At 48.5% G+C, this 18,475-nt stretch overlaps 1 protein-coding gene across 2 annotated transcripts in view; it reads right to left on the bottom strand.

Moving 5' to 3' along the window:
* Positions 1 to 18,475, bottom strand: part of MED15 (mediator complex subunit 15) — a 672,261-nt gene that overhangs the window by 84,012 nt on the left and 569,774 nt on the right. For both annotated transcript variants that reach the window (XM_069619881.1, XM_069619882.1), the window contains exon 13: positions 13,044 to 13,110. In XM_069619881.1, the coding sequence (XP_069475982.1) occupies positions 13,044 to 13,110 (67 nt within the window). The remainder of the gene's footprint in view (positions 1 to 13,043; positions 13,111 to 18,475) is intronic.

Here is an 18,475-nt window from a genome sequence, read left to right on the forward strand (position 1 = left end):
TTTCATCTGGGTGCGAATCTCTGGTAGGAACCTCATCTGGTTTGCCATCAGCGAGGATGAAGTGTCAGTTGTGTGCACCAAGGGCATATCATCCTGAGGATCGTGATCCGTGTCGGTCAGTTAGATGACCTGGGTGCAGCAGTTGCTGTTCCTCAGGGACTCCGGGGGGTAACAGGGGTACCACTGGGCTCAACGAGTGGGTGTCTTAGTTGTGATGGAGGCAGCGGAGTGGGCAACCTCTGCTGCAGCGTGGATACCAAGGTGTTCAAGGTATTCGGGATGTCCAGAGATCTCTGCCTGAAGGAGCCGAAGAACTGGTACAGGAGTGTGGGCCCTTGAAGGAGCAGGTCTCCCTTGAGGCATTGGAGTAATCGGTGGCAGAGTGTGTGCTCTCGAGGGGGCAGTTGTCCCCCAAGGCTTTGTAGCCACAGGCTGTCATTGTTGATCAGACAAGCACTTTGCCTTAGATGGCAGAGATGCAATCCTTGTAGGCATAGCCTGAGGAGGAGAGGTGTGAGGGGAGGAATGAGGTGACATCACCCCCTCTATGTTGTCATCAGACGATCAAAATTGGGCACTCCCTTCAGGGGGCCCTAGCCTAGTCGCCACTGGTGCAGACCCAGACGGTAGCACTGTCGTGGTCGAAGTGGTAGTCGACAGTTTAGAGGTTGATTACTCTTTTGTGGTAGATGAAGATGTGGTCTTCGTTTGGAATGGTAGTCGTCGACAGTTTGTGGTCGGGGTGGTTGACGAAGTGGTAGTTGACGGTTTGGAGGAAGATGCCGATTTTGTTGTCGACGAAGTGGACATAACCATCGATACGGTCGCAGACAAGGTGGACCTTGCTGCCCAACCAGTCAGTATTAGAAAGGTTGGCGGAGGTTGTGTCAACAAAGACGAGACAAGATCACTGACCTTAGGGGTTGATGTCTGGCAGGCTCTTTGGAAGTCGTCAGTAGAGACTGACTTGATCTCACTCTGTGTGCTCTTTTACTGCCTCTAGAGGATTCACCATGTGACCTTGACCTCTTGATATGATAGGACAAGACAAACTATCTTACTAGGCCTTGTGTCAATCAGATCGTGCAAGTGCGACAACACAAACTGCACGGGGAAAGGAGAGGGTGAAGGGGAAGGGGGAAGTGCAATCAGGGCAGCATTGCTCCGAGTAGGTGCAGCCAGGGAAGCACGGCTCGTGGTATGTGCAGAGGTGGTGCGCTGGGTAGAACTACCATGCCTGAGTGAAGCAGGACTACGTAGGAAGCAGAATCAGAGGGTTCCCCCCGTCCCCCTGGTGTCCTTCAGCCACGCAACAAACCGCAGATGACGCCGATCCCTCAGGGTCTTCTTGGAGAAGGATTGGCACATCTCGCAATCCTGGATGACATGGTGCGGGTGTAGACAGTAAAGGCAGTTGTTGTGGTGATAATCAACGAAGACGTTTTTGGGCCGCTTTTTCACTTGGTGTCAGCCATGTATAGCCCCAAAACCTTAGGCGTTGAAGGCCAGATGACTATGGTGAATGATCCCGCTATCGATGATGTTGATGTGTCGAAGAAAAGTTAAGGATGTTTAGAAAACTATCATCAAATATCGAAGAAATATATCCAGAGAGATTTTTCGAGGACTTCCAAAACCAAACATGCAATAACAAATCTGAAGATGGCTGACAGGAGTGGAGTGAAAAGAGCCTTGCCCATTGGCTGGGGCAGTATGTCCAAAAAAGGATGATGGTAGAGCAGAAAAGTGACTGAAAGTTTCAGTTTAAACTGCTCCGTGTTATCGAGGATTCCAAGCCTGATGGGGAATATTCACAGCATGCAAATCTATTAAAGATCCAATGCTGGAGAAGAGCCAATGATCCAGATAAGTACTTGAGTAGGAAGCATGTCATCTTAAATGTCCCCCAAGAACAAGCTTTGACAAAGCCAAGAGTAGGAAGTTTGTAGGCAATGTAGATTTAGGGTACTCTCCCAATCATCACACTAGATTTTGTTTTAATTTTTTTAAACAATTTGTATTATTTTAGAACACACCAAACATTACAATAATTAGGACTTCCATGTTCAAGTTTAACAGCAGAACATTACAAATTGCGTTCTTTAGTCCCGCTCCCTCCCACCCCCTTAAATTGAGCCAATGTGTCCATGTCATCAGTCTGTGCTTCTTCAGGCAGGTCTATCGTCATCTTATTATCCGTATTATCATCACTGTGATCGGCTGGGGGTGGGGGGGAAGACCACCATAGTCGCCACCAACTGCCTCCATTCAATTAGGGGACCTTCCTCCTCCTCCTCCTCCTCCTCCTCCTCCTCCTCTTCCCCCCTCCCCTCCCCTACAGACCGCGTAAAACCAAGCAGCCGTTTCTGCCTCTGCCCATTTCATGAGGTCAGCCCACCACAACTCTATCCTTGGCCTCTGGGCTGCCTTCCAGCACATTGCAATCCTCCGTTTGGCCAGGATGTATGCCAGGTCTTTCATTTTGCTAATGTGCCTTAAATTACGTGGCCTAGGGGAAACCCCCCCCAGCATGCATGCCCAGGCTGACTCCACCTCCAGCGTAATATCTTTTCCTGCTAGGCGTGTCTTCAGTTCTGACCAAAATCTCCCCACCTCCGGGCAGGCCCAGAACATATGTAACATCCCGGCTTCCTCCTCCCCACACCTGGGGCATCTCCGAGTCGCCTGGCCACCAAACCTGGCGATCTTAAAGGGGGTGAGATATGCTCAATGTGTGACATATTTGGATCTGCTGGAGCCTTGCGTTCCGGGACACTTTTTTATGAGATCTTTGGGCCCTATCCCAGAGCCCATCCGACATGGGCTCTCCCACCTCTTCTTCACAGAGTTGTCTCAATTGGAGCAATTCCCTCCCCACATTAGATCCCAACAGCTCATATATACGGGATATCTCATGCCCACCCTCTGAAATGTCATATTGTCTCCATGGTGGCATCCGGTTGTTCAGAAAGCAACACCGCCGGCCACTTTTCCCGCACTCGTTTAGCAATTCTGGAGTAGATTATTTACTGCTCCTTATGCACCCCGGTGTCTATCAGTTTCTGGAATTCCAGTGCCTCCCCTTCTTGCCATTTGTCTCCCAGGGTGGCCAGGTCCATCGGTTCCCAGTACCTACGGACCCCTTGTATCAATTGGGGATCCTCTCCCCATAGCGCCGCCAGCGGCACCTGCATAGAAAACAGAGCCGGGTATCCCACCATCTGCCACGCCCTATGCCACATCTCCCAGCCAAGCACCAACAGACTCGCCATTTTTAGAACCTTTGGCTTGGACAGCCCAGCCACACCATTTCTCTGAGGAAGAAGGGAGCCGGTTCTATGCATAACAGCCTGGTTTCGTCCGTCTCCTCCTCAGATAGCCATCTCGCCACATACTGCAGCTGTCCGGCCAAATAATATAACTCAAAATTCATCAGGTTTATTCCTGCTCTGTCGCACGAAATCTGTAATTTCCAAAGGGCCACCCTGTTCCTGGAGTTGAGCCAAATAAAGCCCCTGCACAAACTGTGGAGACTAGCAAAAAAGCGCATATGGATCACATGCAGGATATTTACAAAGAAATGTAACAATCTGGGCAAGACTACCATCTTAAGTAGAGCAGCTCTCCCCATCATGGCCAGGGGTAGTCTGGACCAAAATCCCATGCTATTTTTAATGCCTTCTACTGCCTTTTCCGTGTTGGGTTTATGTTCTTGTCCTGCCAATGGTATATGTCAATTTCGAGATATCGGAACGACTTCGTGCGCCAGGGTATTGGTAATGTCGACAAGCCCCTGGGTAGGACAAATCTGTATCTCCCCAGGGGGAACATGCTAGATTTCTTGGGGTTAACCGCTAGGCCGGAGAGGGCGGCATATTGCTCCATCACCTCCAGAATGTATTGTATGTTCTCTTCTGGGAAGCGCAAATACAATAGTATATCGTCGGCATATAATGAAACAAGATGCGGACCACCCGCAGTGCGGATCCCCATCTCCTCGTATTGTTGTCTCAGACAGACGGCCAATGGTTCCAACGCTAGTATATATAGAACATGGGCGACCAAGGTGAACCCTGTCTAGTGCCCCAGCTAAATTGCCATTTATCTGATATAGTAGCGCCTGTTTTAACCCTAGCAATTGGAGAGCTGTATAACATTTTCACCCACCTGAGGTACCCCGGCCCCATTCCATAGCCTCCCAGAGTCGCCACCAGACAGGGCCATCTTACTGAATTGAAGTCCTTGACCGCTTCCAATGAAACAATCGCTAGTTCACCTGGGTCCTCCTTTGTTTGATCAATAATATGATGCAATCTCCTGTGGTTATCAGTTATGTTCCTACCAGGGACGTAGCCTGTTTGATCAGGATGTATCAGTTTACCAATGACTCACTTAAGCCTGTTTGCCAGCACGGCCGTAAGGATTTTGCTGTCCTGGTTAAGCATGATAGGGGTCTGTATGACCCACAGTCCGTGCTAGGCTTACCCAGCCTGTAAAAGCGGAATGATGACCGCCTCTCGTAGTGACTCTGGCAATCTGCCGTGCTCGTATGCCTCATTAAACATAGCCAGCAACGGGGGAAGCAGCTCCTGCTTGTAGGTTTTGTAGAATTCGCTAGGGAGCCCATCTGACCCAGGAGCCTTATAGGTGGGCAGGTGCTGAATCACTAGCTCAAGTTCTTCTATTGTAATTGGGGCATCCAGGTCTGCCCGTTCTAAATCATCTAAGGTGGGCAGGCCTACATCCTCCAGCGTTTCCAGGATTTCATGGTCCCTCGATCCGCCAGGGTCCTCATAGAGGCGTTTATAGTATCCCAGGAAATCTTCATTCACTCCCTCCTGGGGATCCGGCCTCCCTCCCCTTTAATTTCCCTGATCACCGGCCGTGGTGCCCGTTAGGCAGAAACCTGTGCAGTTCCCTCTGGGACCACTGCAAAAGATTTAAGACTACAGGTGTTTGGCAGTAAACCCACTTGGTAGCAGTCTGCACCACACAGATTCACTTGGTAGCTGTGGCTGAGCAGTCAGACTTCCCTCAAGAAGAGTCGGGCAGTGTACAGAGTATTCACAATAGGTCAACAGAACACAGTAGAACAAGTAAACACTGACCAGAGCTTGGTGTAAAAGATATAATTATTTATTTAAAACCACATCTAGTAAAACACACAGGCACTAATGTTAAGCAGTTCAAAAACAAGGTCACTAAAAGATATACACTCTTAAAAGAATATTAGACAATTCTTAAGTAAAGCCCCACTTATTTTCAGACAGGGTGAGCGCTTAACGCAGATGGCACTCTAATAATTCGTTTTCAAAAGGGAGAGAAAAGCACAGTATAATTTGAAACAGTTCCCAACACTTTCACAAGGATACAACAAGAGAGGAAGGCAAAGTAAAACCGTGAAGTTAGAGTTCAGAAGGCTGGATCCACTTTAAGTGGATCAGAACGAAATGTGTCCAAGGTCACACGGTTGAAGTGCACAAAAGTCTTGAAAATGTTCAGAAAGAGTTGGACCAAAGAAAGGGACCAGTAAGATGGTCGAGGCGGCCAGCCCAGTCCAGAAGGTTAAGGGATTATTATTACCTTATAGCAATCTTTAGAAAGGGAGGCCTGGTGGACACGGTACCTTAAAGTGGTGAGAATACTCCAGCGGGGGCAGTTGTTGCTGGCAGCGGATGCAAGTCAGTGCTTCGTCCGGGGGAAGAGAGGATCTCGTCGGGGAGGAAGACAGGAGTCCGTTGCACTGCCAGGGAAGAAACAAGCTGCGGAGTTCTCAGGTAAAAGGAGCGGTCCTGTTATTCGCGGTCCAGTGGTAAGTGGCTATCCGGTTGCCGCACAGGCGATTCAACCACAAGACTTCCTGGGATGCGAGGAAAAGAAGGTAAACTGGTTGTAAACTGGTTGTGGCCACCAGTCAGGGGAAGAAGCCTCTCTAGCCGGGAGATCTTCTCTGTCGTCGGGAAGTGGCGAGTCCGTTCCGCAGGGCTCCACCGGTGTCGTCGTCGTGGTAGGTCGGCTCAGCTTCTCCCTCGTCGGATTCTCAGGTCCTGTGGCGATTTCTGAAGTTCCAGTCCCCAAAGCCCTGCTTTTATGCAGCACACCCCCATTCACTCAGCCTAGCTGTCAATCAAACACGCTAAGTGGTGAGCCGGCCGGCTCACCACTTGGGCCAATCACACAAGAGTGCGACTTGAGTTACCAAAGTAACTCAGTCCAGGGTGCCTAAACCCCCTCCCACACCCCCTGTGGTACCCAGACAGAGTGGCACCACTTTGGAGGGCTTCTGTGGAGAGGCCCGCCAAAAAGTGGAACAACGGGCTCGACTTGGGTTGGAGTCACAGAAGAGAACATAAACGCCATTTTAGAATCGAGTCCTGGCAAAAAATACCAACCGGCGAATTAATAAATAAACCGGCGGTATGTTCGAGGCTATGAGAATTAAATAATTAAAGTTGGTAGCCTCGAACAATGGGAAAATGCCATGGGGATATATTTGCGGTCGAATATAAAAAGTAGTATCCACTGCCACCAGCCAAAACTCGATCAGGGGGGACGGAGACGTGCCCCCTCGACTAACAGACCCGGGGCAATCGAATTGGCCCGACCAGTACGTCCACAATATGATGGTTTGTACCTGTTTCTGTTAATAATTTGGGACTAGTAAAGCCAATGGTGACTTTACATGCCCTGGGAGACAGTAGTCAGTCCCAGGGTATGGAGTCCATGGTGGGGTGTCACTATGGCACCACTGTGTCAGTGCACGGAGGGTGCTGTGTAACACATAGTAAAAACACATGAGACCCTATGGAGTAAAGGACCCCATAGCCCATAAAACACATTAAAGGTCAAAGGAACACCATAAATCATGTCCAAGAGTGGGAGAAAAAGAGGCTCACTCTTTGTAGGAGAAAAAAAACAAACTCCAGAAATCCAGCAAAGCTGCTCACTAGGTTAGGAAATTCAGCCTAAAGAGAGAATTCTCCCCAACAGTGCCTCGCTCTTATATAGCCAGGCCAGCAACCTGCCCGGCTTGTCTCCCCCGATATGCTGTGTCTACATATTTCTTATAGCTTATTTTACATAACCTGTCCCAGAGTTCACCACTAGCTTGTTGTAGCTGTCTCATCCTGACCCCCCTCTTTGCTAGAGGTGCCTCCCCTACGCATAATGTCCTCCAACGCCTCCTCCATTCCCCGCAGCTCCCGCTCTATACCCCCTGGAGCCCTCTAGATTTCGATATAGCAACCCCCCGCAATACCACTTTAAATGCCTCCCAAACGGTTCCCACAGATCAAACACTGCCAGTATTGATCTCGAAGTACTCTGTGATCGCCTCCCTTAAATCCTTCCGGAATCCCGGGTCCTGCAGAGCCTCGGCTCTGAGCTTCCAAGTAGGAATACGCGCCCTAGGAGGTTGGCGTCGCCACTCCAGGACCAGGGGGGAGGGGTACGAGAGCACCCTGGCCTTATATTCCACGCTTCTCATCTCTTCCACCATCTCTGTAGCGGCGAACACAAAGTCCAGCTTTGTGTGCAGGTCGTGTGGTGCTGCATAGTGCAAGTATTGCCTAACTGCTGGGTGCAGCTGCCTCCAGACATCAACTAGGTCGAAGTCTCTCAGGTGGGCCTGTAACACCTTTGCAGCCGGGGTGGGTTTGTCTAGCTTACTGTCTGATCTGTCAATTTCAGGATTAAAAACACAATTAAAGTCTCCGCCCCACAGGATCCCCGCCACCTAATTTGGCCATACAAGGTCGAAAGTAAGCCGCTGTATCTTGGTTGGGGGCATATAACTTTACAATACACACTCCCCGGTTTTCCAACATCCCCCTCATAACGATCATTCTGCCTTCCGGGTCTCCCGTAGCCTGAAGCAGCTGAAAAGATACGTGCGTGCCACCCAAGTGATAACTCCTCTGGCGTAGGCCGAATATGTGGCTCCCGCCATGCTCCCCCCTCCACTTCCTTTTGACCACCTCCAATTTCTCCCTGGTGAGGTGGGTCTCCTGCAATAATGCTATATCAATCTTCATCCTTTTCAGGTACATCATCACCATATTACGCTTCAAATAGCTGTTGAGGCCCCTGACGTTCCAGGTAACCACTCTAAGGCACCCCGAGGCCATGCATACAATATACCGCCCTCCATCTCCGCCCCTCCTCCCGCCTACTAAGATTCACATTTTGGCTGGTTACCCCTTCCCTCCCAAAAAAACACTCCTTCCTCCCACTTCCCAACTTCAAACCCCCACACTCCAACCCATCCCTCCCCCCACCCTTCCCAACCGCAACAGGTTCTCAGGCGATCCCGCGTTTGGTTCTGCCTTGGTATGCCGAGGACAGAAGCCCGGCAGGGTGTCACTGGAGTACCAGTAACCTAACTAAGCTACTCTAAGTGGCGGTAGGAGGACTGGCTCTGCGAGGCCCCCTTATTGTGTTAGTTGTCTCAGTGCTCACGAATCATACCCAATTATAACCTGATCCTGCCCGCTCATGAGCTACATCTTGCACAATAATCAAGTCCCATAGTCTTAGGCTGCGACCCCCTCGGTGCAGCAGACACAGCTTACTTAACTCTTCCATCACCTTCTCCTGTCTGGATGCCCGATTCCTGAGGGCAGCTTTGCATGTCGAGCCACCACATAGGTTCTGTTTTTGTGGAACACCTTCAGCTTCGCCGGGTAGAGCAACATATACTTGTGGCCTGCTTCGTGCAATCTTCTCTTCACAGTCCCAAAGTTCATGCGGCTGCGTTGTACCAACAGGGTATAATCTGGGTATGCGGTTATATTTGCCGTTCCTCTTTGTATTGTACCGCCCTTCCGAAAATGTTGAAGGATCCTTTCCCGGTCTCGATAGTTCAAGATCTTGGCAATCACTGGTCTAGGGGGAGGGAGAGGGGAGTACCCGGGGGCGGCGGCATCGTCAGGGCCATGTGCGCTCTTTCCACTGGAACGAACCCCTGGGATAACACTCCGCCAGTTATCTCCTGCAGTAGCATTGATTCAATGAACTCAGTAGGGTTGGGTCCCTCAGCTTCCTCCGGCAAGCCAACAATGCAGATGTTGTTCCTTCTGGCGCGACCCTCCACCTCTTCCGCCCTACTTTCTAGGGTGCCCACGCGTTGTACTAGGGCGTGAAGGTCTGCTTTGTGAGTTGTACAGTCTGCTGTGTTCGGGCCCACCTCTTTTTCCAAATTCTCTGTGCGTTCCGCCAGCGACCTGACATCTTGCCGGAGAAGGTTCACTTCCTCTTGCACTGCACCAACTTTAAGCTCCAGTGCTGCTTTCAGTTCAGTCATAGCCAGTCCCATTTTGGTCTCCCAAGCCACTTTCAGGTCTGCGATCGCAGCAAGGATCTCTTGATTAGTGCCCATGGTGACTGCGCTTCCAGCCGGGGTTTTGTCTTTACTCTTGGCTCCTTCTGGGCCGGTGATGTTCTGGCGTATTCGTCTAACGTGGGTTGCTTGCCTTTCGTTCTCAGAGGTTTGCTGGACATGGCCTCGTGCCACAGAACTGTAGGCGAGCCTTCCCGCTAGCCAGCCTCAGCAGGGTTAGATAGCTATTATCGCCTGGGCCCAGACAAGCCACACAAAGGGAGTCTTAGAGCAACTTATGAGCTGCAGGAGTGGGTTGTGTCCTCCCACGTAGGAATGTAAGACTGCACTCCAATCCGGCACCCGCCCACACTGGGAGCCATCTAGACCAGGCACCGTGTGTCCAGGCAGGCTGCGGGCCCGAACAGGTTCTCCAGCTCTCCGTATGTAGCCTGCATGTGTCTCACTCTTTATGCCCGCACTCTCCGCGTCGTGCACGCTAGGTAGTTGTAGACGTTTGTGATATTTGTCTCAGAGTATCAATCTGTGCCCATAGTACCCACAGCACCCCTCTTCGTTCAGGATCTGCTCCCAGTTTGTGCCAATCCACTGGCCATAATACTCTCAGTTCCACCGTGGGGTAGAGCAGTGTTAGGAGCCCTTTGTTAAGGACCCGGCTGACTAGTCTAGGTGAGGGAAGCACTAGCGGAGCACAGTTTTATGAGCTCACCTCTCTGATCTCCTGAGAAACAAGTTTCAGTTGTTCAAATGGCCTCCAGCTTCGTTTCCCGCTTTACCGATCATATGGCGGGTCCGCTGTGCCACTGTTCAACGCTCCTCAGCAGGCTACTGTCTCCGCAGCCCCGGACGTGTAACTAACAATCAGAATGCTCCTCGCTCCCCATGCCGCTATGGGATGCCAAAGCCGCTCCTACGTTCGGGCCGCAGGGTCCAGCTGCCTGTTACCCCCCCCACCCCTACACGGTCTCAACACCAGTCATCAGGCCATCCGTGTATTCCGGTACGCGGCGCACCTGAATGCTGCCCTCTGTATCCGCCGGGCTCCACTCCGAATAAACGTGCCCCCAGAGCAGCAATGCTCGTTGGCAGGCGCTTCACAATACGGCACTGCAGGCCTTGGTTCCCAGAGGTCCGCCGTCGGGCTGGGGCCTATTGCTCGCCCCATTTAGCCCCCGGATGCCTGGAGCGCTACTTTGTTCGGGCCGTGAGGTCCGGCCGCTCTCGTCACACCGCCGATGCGGTCCTAGCGCCGGCCATCCCTCTTGATTGCGCGGCCTCCGGCTTCTAATGGCACTGCAATTACGGCCGTCCAGAGCACAATATGCTCATCCGTGTCGCGCCGGGGGTATGTCTTCTTGTTGCCCAGCCTACGCTGCAGCCGTTCATACCTCGGGCGCCGCTTCCACTTTTACTTGTTGTTCCTTTGTGTTGGAACATACGCCATTTTCCTTTGTTCGGGTCTTCGTCTCGGGAACTTCACATGCTCCTTACTGATGTTCCTTTAGTCGTGTGGGCTCCAAACTTTCAGCATCTGTGCACAACGTATTCATAAGCTTGCGCCTATATTTCCTATAGGGCTATTGCATCTGCACCTTTTATCCGGATGACTTCAGGATCGACAGGAGCTCCTCCAAGAGCACGTATGCTCACATGGCCTTCTAGCCACGCCCCCCCACCACACTAGATTTTACTCAGAGAGGGAGGGAGTAGAGGGTATCCTTAGCCAGAACTCCACTTGGCCAAATCACAACCAGCCAAGGGAGAGCTAGGAAGTGGACTTTACGCCCTTACATTGCCTATTGTGGGAGGGGGCGGGGGCAAGAAAACCGGCACGCAGGCTTGCATGTAAACTCTGATCTTCTGATTGATTAACCCTAGAATTGGTTGGCCACTTCTGCCACTGGTCCAGTTTCAGGTGGCCCAGTGGCCTTGACTGCAGTGGCTGAAATTCTTAGGGTGTGCAACATTCAAACAGGTAAGGGCTGTCTAATGAACAGCCTCAACCCTCACTACTGTCCAGCAGAAGACATTCCCAGGATAGAATGTGGATTGGGACACAACAGTCCCATACACCATATCTGGCCAGGTCGCACATAACCGCACTTTGCCCAGGAATCGAAGCTGAATCCAACAAATGTACATGCCTTATATGACATCTCGTGTCCTGAGAAGGCAGGAAGAAGGCCACATAACACAATGGCAAAAGGACTGGGTGAAAACCACATGGTAGGCCCATTCTGGAAACATGGTATTTAAATTGGCATTATTGTGTAAATAAAACTAAACATGCAAGCAAGTGCACCGGAAAAACCGTAGGGTCTACTCTGCTGCCACCAACCCCTTTTGGAGACATCAACAAGGTAAGAAAAAGGTTACCAATGATAAATAAAAAGATACACAGTACCCACCCCTGCAGCACTTCACTTGAAGGTGATATGTGCTATGCTAAAAGAATACAGGAATCTGACACAGGGGATAGAGTTCACCTGCATTGGTCAGTGCCTCCAAATTAGGTGCGTTGAGCAAGGGATGTGAAGCAAAAAGACTTGACTTGCCTACAAAGATCAGGTAGAGTTAAAGTCATAGCAAATAGCTGGGGGTCCCATTGATGTCAACGGATAGACAGTTGCAAAAGGAGAAACCTTTGTGCCCAGGTAAATGGGACAATGACCACAAGGTCACTTTGTCACAAATTCCAGTGCTGTTGTGAATACATAAACCCTCACATTAGGCTATTCTGGAAATCATTTGCACAAATACATCTAAAACCCCCTTCTAGTGTTGCAGTTACATCCCTGCATGAAAAAAGGGCAGCACCCTGAACAGATCATGCAAATGCTTGGAAGTCTGCTAGTTACTCAGAGAATGCAGGCCAAGTCTGCTGTGGGGAGGATATGTGTAAGCAGGCAGTCCACAAGGCAGACAATGGCTCTAATTACAAGTCTGCTGGACCCGCTGCTGCTACAGGCGAGTTACCGGCAGACTCTCCTTACCGTTTCCACCGCTCAATATTCCGGTGTTACTGTGATATTACGGGCGGCGCAGGGACGGTAACTTCTCCATTCCCGTGGAAACCCTAGCACCAGGCAGCGTTAGTAATGGTGCCAGTGCTCCAGAAAAAACCCGCCGTTAGGGGCCAGAACTACCGACACGTCAGGCCTGACGGTAGTTCACAGCCCCTACCGGCAGACTTGTAGTTGGCCAGTCTGAAAAAAGGTGCCGGTAAACTTATAAGGAGGGCCAAGAACTCTGAAGGAGCCACACTTTAATATACATCTTAATAAATTCAGTAAACACAAGGGTCCCTTAATGTCCAGACGCATATCTGCAACTGTCGACTAAGCAGTGCACTACTGTTCTCAGCAGCTGTTTGAAGGGATGCTGTGTTTAAATGAACATGCCAAGCACACAAGAGAATGTGCATACAGAAAGTGCCACCTTGTGCCTTCATCTGGTGAGGACACTGCAGTTGCACCTTGATGAAAGGCTGCAGGGAGAATGTGTCTGTAGAGGATCATAGGGCATATCTTTTTTGCTTAAATAATGAGTTAATGAGACGTGTCAAGGAGTTCTGCCCCTGGCTGGTAAACTATACTGCCATTTGTGGCTGATCAGCGATGACCAATGATCCAATTAGAGAGGCTGACACTTAAAATCCATTTCGCCGATACTGAACAATGGCGTTCCATGAAAAGCTGGCACTCACCACAGCCATGTCATTCTTTAGCTTCTCCAGAGCGACCTCACATTTTTGCAATGTTTTCAACGGACAACTGGCAGAAAAAAAGACAGTTGGAGATCATGACACTATCAGGAAACGAGAGAAAAATAATACAAGACATATCTTTGGAATTACAAGTCAGGCAAGTGTTGCCAAAGCCACAGTTTTAGTTCAGTAAATTCTTACATTCTATCTAATTATGTTGGATGTTTGATCAGACAATGATGAGGAAAATCTTTTAACTTGGTGCCCCCCTCATGCTTTTGCGGGATTTGTAGGTGCCAGGCCTATTTTTGGGTAATGTACGTATTTGACCAAAGCCTCAATATTATTTTTTATATGTGCTGCCTGGTCGACCACAGGGGTACTGCAAAAGTACCCCATAATATGCCCGAGTGAGTTTCCTCACCCAGACAGAGCCAAAATGTTACAAGCTGGCAGAAGCATTTGCGTTTTTAGAGGTTGTAGCCATTTTACCGCAATGGACGCCATTTGCTCACTGATAAGAAGCTAAAAACCTGTGATCTGGCCTTTGTCTCTGTGGTCCTTCTCGTACAGGTTTCATGGTCATCTTTGGCAGTATTCCCCTTCATCATACTAGGAATACCTGGTACATCCATAAATATTATAGCATTTAATACTAGTGGCATAGCAAAGGGAAACAAAGCATTACTAGTGTAGCTCATCCAGCTTGCTCGGACAATGATCCCGAAAAATGAAAGCATGGTGCCTTAATCCAAACTTGCAGCTATAATTAGATTCCTGAATGTGCCGATTGGATTTTAAATGCTTATATAGATTGCTTGACCAGGGAAGGGGGTGAATAGCAGCTAAACGTATTGAAGATTTCGAGAAATGGGGTTAGAGGCCAGTGACCTTTTTCAGCAGTGGATAGATTCAAATGTTTAGTAGCCTGAGCAAGGCAACAGGGTGAGGCCTCTTAAATAAACTACATCATAGCGTCCCCCTTGTATGCATACTCCTCCAGGTAATTCACTTTACATTTTTCTTGTAAAGAGATGTTGGTATGCAAAGCAACCATTTTTCACATGCTTCTAGTACAACTAGTGGTAACTCTTCCTAATTGTCTGTCGATTTGTCGTAGCGCATCCAGACAGAGGAGACAATCGTGAGATTCAATGTTTCAAAAGGGGTTGACCTTTAACCAATGCCCAAAAAGGTAATTTGAGAGCCGAACGTAAGAATGGAAGCACTTTTGATTTACCCAATTGATAGGCAGATTTACACACAACCCACTGGAAAAAAACTGTGTAAACTTCTAACCTAAAGTTACAACTCCCTTTCTCAACAAAGGTAAGATCAGACTCTTTAATGAGCTAGCTGTGGCAGAGCAGTCAGATGTAAATCAATGGAGACAGGAAGGCTGGTAATAAAGTACAATTCATGGACAGTTAACCAGAGAAAAACCACAATGGTATACTGAAAATTGTACACGTTATTAAAAGTACACAGAATCTCTAAGATAAAAGGAGTACCACAGGTTAAGCATAACATAGTAAGTATATAGCGCATGTTAAAAACAGTAAAAGTCAGTCAAGATCCAAATCACTCCTGACCCTAAAATGCAAGTCCAATATCTGACGACAGAGGGTGGGGAAGAAAAGGAGAACTCTAAATAATAAAAACTCCAACTAATACAGTAATAACCAGGACCCATGTGCCAACCCTACACACAGTCACAGGGATTCCTAAACTTCTAAGACCTGGTATTAATACAACACATGCTCACCTAACAGTAAGTGTAGGATCTAAAGAGGGAGGGGGAGGGGGACGGGGCATTTTTCCTACACACAAGTGTAATGTAAGAGTCGAATTATAGCAGGTACCTTTCATTGGATATGTAGTTTAGTCTTTGGCCTTAAACACCAGGGACACAAGAGGGGGGCAGAAATATTGTCCAGAGACTGGCAAGTACCTTCAAAACACGTTAGGAGAGTCCCAGGTAAGTTTAGAAGTTACCCATAGGAATAAACAGGTGATGTTTTTTATATGCAAAGCCTTTGTTGGCTGTGAGCACATTAATTAATATATGAGTAGGCACAGTGCGGTTGTGGGAAAAAAGAAGAGAAGTTCTAGTTCCATCCCACAGGTGTGAAGAGCACAGTATGCCATCCCCAAGGATACCACAGGAAACGCTCCATCCAGTACCAGGATCAAGACCTAGAGCAATGAAGAGATTAGAAGTGCAGCAGGATTCAGGCCAATGTGCCCATGGCAAAACACGGTGGAAAAGGGCTTGCAGAAAACTTCAACCACGGCGTACCCTAGTGGTATGGTCCCAACGCGCTGTAGGTTGAACGCCCTTGGGGACCGCAGTCCAGGTAAGTGTAAATGGTCAGAGAAATAAATAGTGCTTGTGTGCACTAGGTATGTGTGCAGCTAGGTTAGCTTTATCATGGGAGATAACTGCATTCTAATGGTCATTGCGATGTGCAAGGCGGCAACAGATTATGTGTGCAACTAGAACGAATTGATCGTGGCGGATAGCTGCATACTAGTATTCGAGGTGCTGTGCAGGGCTAATCTTTATAATTCTATCTAAATGTGACACACAATGGCTAACTATCTGGCAAAACAGTTGAACACAGTGCCTAGTTGAACACAGTGCCTAGCTATAGGGCGCAGCACTATTCAATACAGACTAGCTATGGCGTGGAACAGCTAAATGTAGGGCGCAGCACAGTTCTATCTCAGAGTGCAGCAGGGGAATATAACTAGCCTAAACCAACAGTTCAGATGTGAAGTGTGGCTATCTTGCGCAATTAGGCTCACTGCAAAATATGGCTACCTTACACAACTATGCTACATGCAGAACATGGCTACCTTACGCAATTAGGCTATATTATAATAGGTAATAAGAGTGGTGGGGTTTTACTTGAGTACTGGAATATCTCTAATAACCCAATAATCGAGGGCCCCGAGATAAGTACTCAAGGTTGTCCCTGAAAAGTTTGATCAAGAACACTGAAACAACCTGGCAAGTACAGATCCTTTGGGATCTGGTCACCTAGGGAATTGAACCCTGGAACAACCACGACCTAGACATCTAAAAAGAACAACACATTGTCTTCCCAGGAGTGAGACCCACCAACTAGAAGTGAAAGCAATGGTGAAGATGGCTCCTAGAAGACGGAGGAACCAGCCCAAGCAGATGTCAATGGCTTGGTGAGGAAAGGGGAAGCCAACCAAGGGTCCCACAAAGACAAAAGTGGAGGTTACGCAGGATGACCCAAACGAGCAATAGAGGCAGGGTATTGGGAGTCACAATACCCTTCTGAGCCCGGCAGATTCGTAAACCAAGGTGGTAAAACTGGAAAGTGGCAGTAAAACAGCACAGACGGTTTCAGCATGGAAGTCCCATGCAAACAAACAGTGAGGGCTAAAGTCAAGAAGAGGACAGCCCGGAAAGGTCATCCAGCAGCCATAAATCCACACTGGAGCAGCAAAGGTAATGAAACACAAGCCCAACCAGTATTGCCAGAATTTATCTCAAAATTGCAGCAGCAGCTTTTCAGTGCCAAATTAAACTCTAGCAAACATCTGACGGAACAGAAGCAGGGTCAGGATCTTAACTAGATAAGACTCGCACAAGCATGGGATGGCCCAAAACAGCGGTCCAATCACACACTCCATGGCACCAAACAAAGGTGTTGGCATCCAGCTAATTAGGTTGGCCCCAAAAACTGCTAAACATTCAGGTCCACTCACGCAAGATTTGTAGCAGCTTGTCTTGGGGTAGGGACTTGTCTTAAACAGTTCAAACCATATTCAAGGCAGGGCTCAGAGTGGGCCCATGTGGGCACAACAGCCATTGTAGGCCTGCATAATGATTTCCCAAGACAAGGAGAAAGCCCAAAAACAAAATGGCAGCAATCACAACCTAAAACAATACATTTGTACCCCAATGCCTACTAACAAGGTACACTGGGCTTTTCATGCAGCAAATCTGCTTGGACCTCTGGTGAAGGCAAGACTAAATTACAGCTGCTACCAGCCTACTTTCTAAAACTAATGTACAGTGATAGAAGTTCTAAATGAGTTTCTCAAGAAAGCCATTTGAGATACAAAAGGAAATATACAAAAAAAAAGTTGCAGTGGCAGGTGGACTTCAGCAGAATTTCCCATGACAACAAAGAGTTCAGAGATCCTGAAAACCAAAGGGGGTAAAAGCAAAACGTTTAGGGGTCCCTTAAAAGGGACAGCAGATAGTCCAATACCAACCTTTTCCTTAATGTGGCCTCATGATGGACACAAATACTGACTATGCTTCCAAGGAGACCCTAAGGTCCCTCAGGGTCAGGGTGCCCCAATGCAATGTTTCCATGTGGGAATCTCCTCACATGGTGGGCTCAACTGGTTGGCGGGAACCTTTCCTTGATTAGGTTGGTGTTCGGCCTACTGTACTCTGCACGATAAGGAACACCGGAGTAAATGCAGTAAGTCAGAGTCCAATGGCCAGACATTGTTCTTATAAAAGCGTGAGTGAGAAACATATATTGCCATGTACGGCCAAAGCTGCTACCTACCTCAGGACATAGGCTACATTTGCCAAAATCTGATCTGACAAGTCCGAGTAGTGAAAAGCAATTCTTAGGAAGGCAATGTGGTGGTTAAGATGCAATATACCACACACTCTTGCCTCTTTGTGACTGATCTGCGTAGGGATGAGCAACAAGACCTCTCAGGAAAATGGTTCTTTGAGGCTTTTAACCGATCCAGGGGTCTATGGGATTCTAGAACAATGTGCTGTTTACGCTGTCTTTGTGAAATCCAGTATCTGCAGACACTGCAGAGCGTCGCCATCACACGGATCTTGTTAAGTTGAAGCAGCAAAGCTTCCTCACAATTGTCTTCCGATTGGCATTCGTCTTGTGCTTTGAGGTATGTTCCAGGGCGAGACAAAATAATAGTGCAAACTCTGGTTAAACAGGAGTATTGGAACAGAGTCAAAACTGGGCTTCCAATTTGGTGGGTGCATCCACTCAAATATGTGAAGCCCACCCAATCCCTGCTTTTAACAATGGATCCAATTATTACCATTAGGGGCCGCGCAGGACTAGGACCATTATCCCACTCAGCCTGCCCATCTCTCTCAATATGTCATAGGAGACTCTAAATACTTGTTGTGCCAGTACATGTTCTAAGGTACATACTGGTATAATACCTGTCAAACATGGCACCCTAAGTTCCAGATTGAACTTTGACCCCAACAAGTACTCTCACAAATTAAGAATGCTCCTAGAGAAATTCTACTCTCTGAAATATTGTACTGCAACCTGCATCAACACCTTACATACCATTAACAAGATGCAAAGTCGAAATTCTCAATACCCGCTTGTAGACATCCCATTATTCAAAGTAAAACTGTTACCAAGTATTCTGCACTAAAAGCCTTG

Source organism: Ambystoma mexicanum, chromosome 10 (assembly GCF_040938575.1).
Source record: "Ambystoma mexicanum isolate Mex_15411 chromosome 10, UKY_AmexF1_1, whole genome shotgun sequence".
Classification (NCBI taxonomy): Eukaryota; Metazoa; Chordata; class Amphibia; order Caudata; family Ambystomatidae; genus Ambystoma; species Ambystoma mexicanum.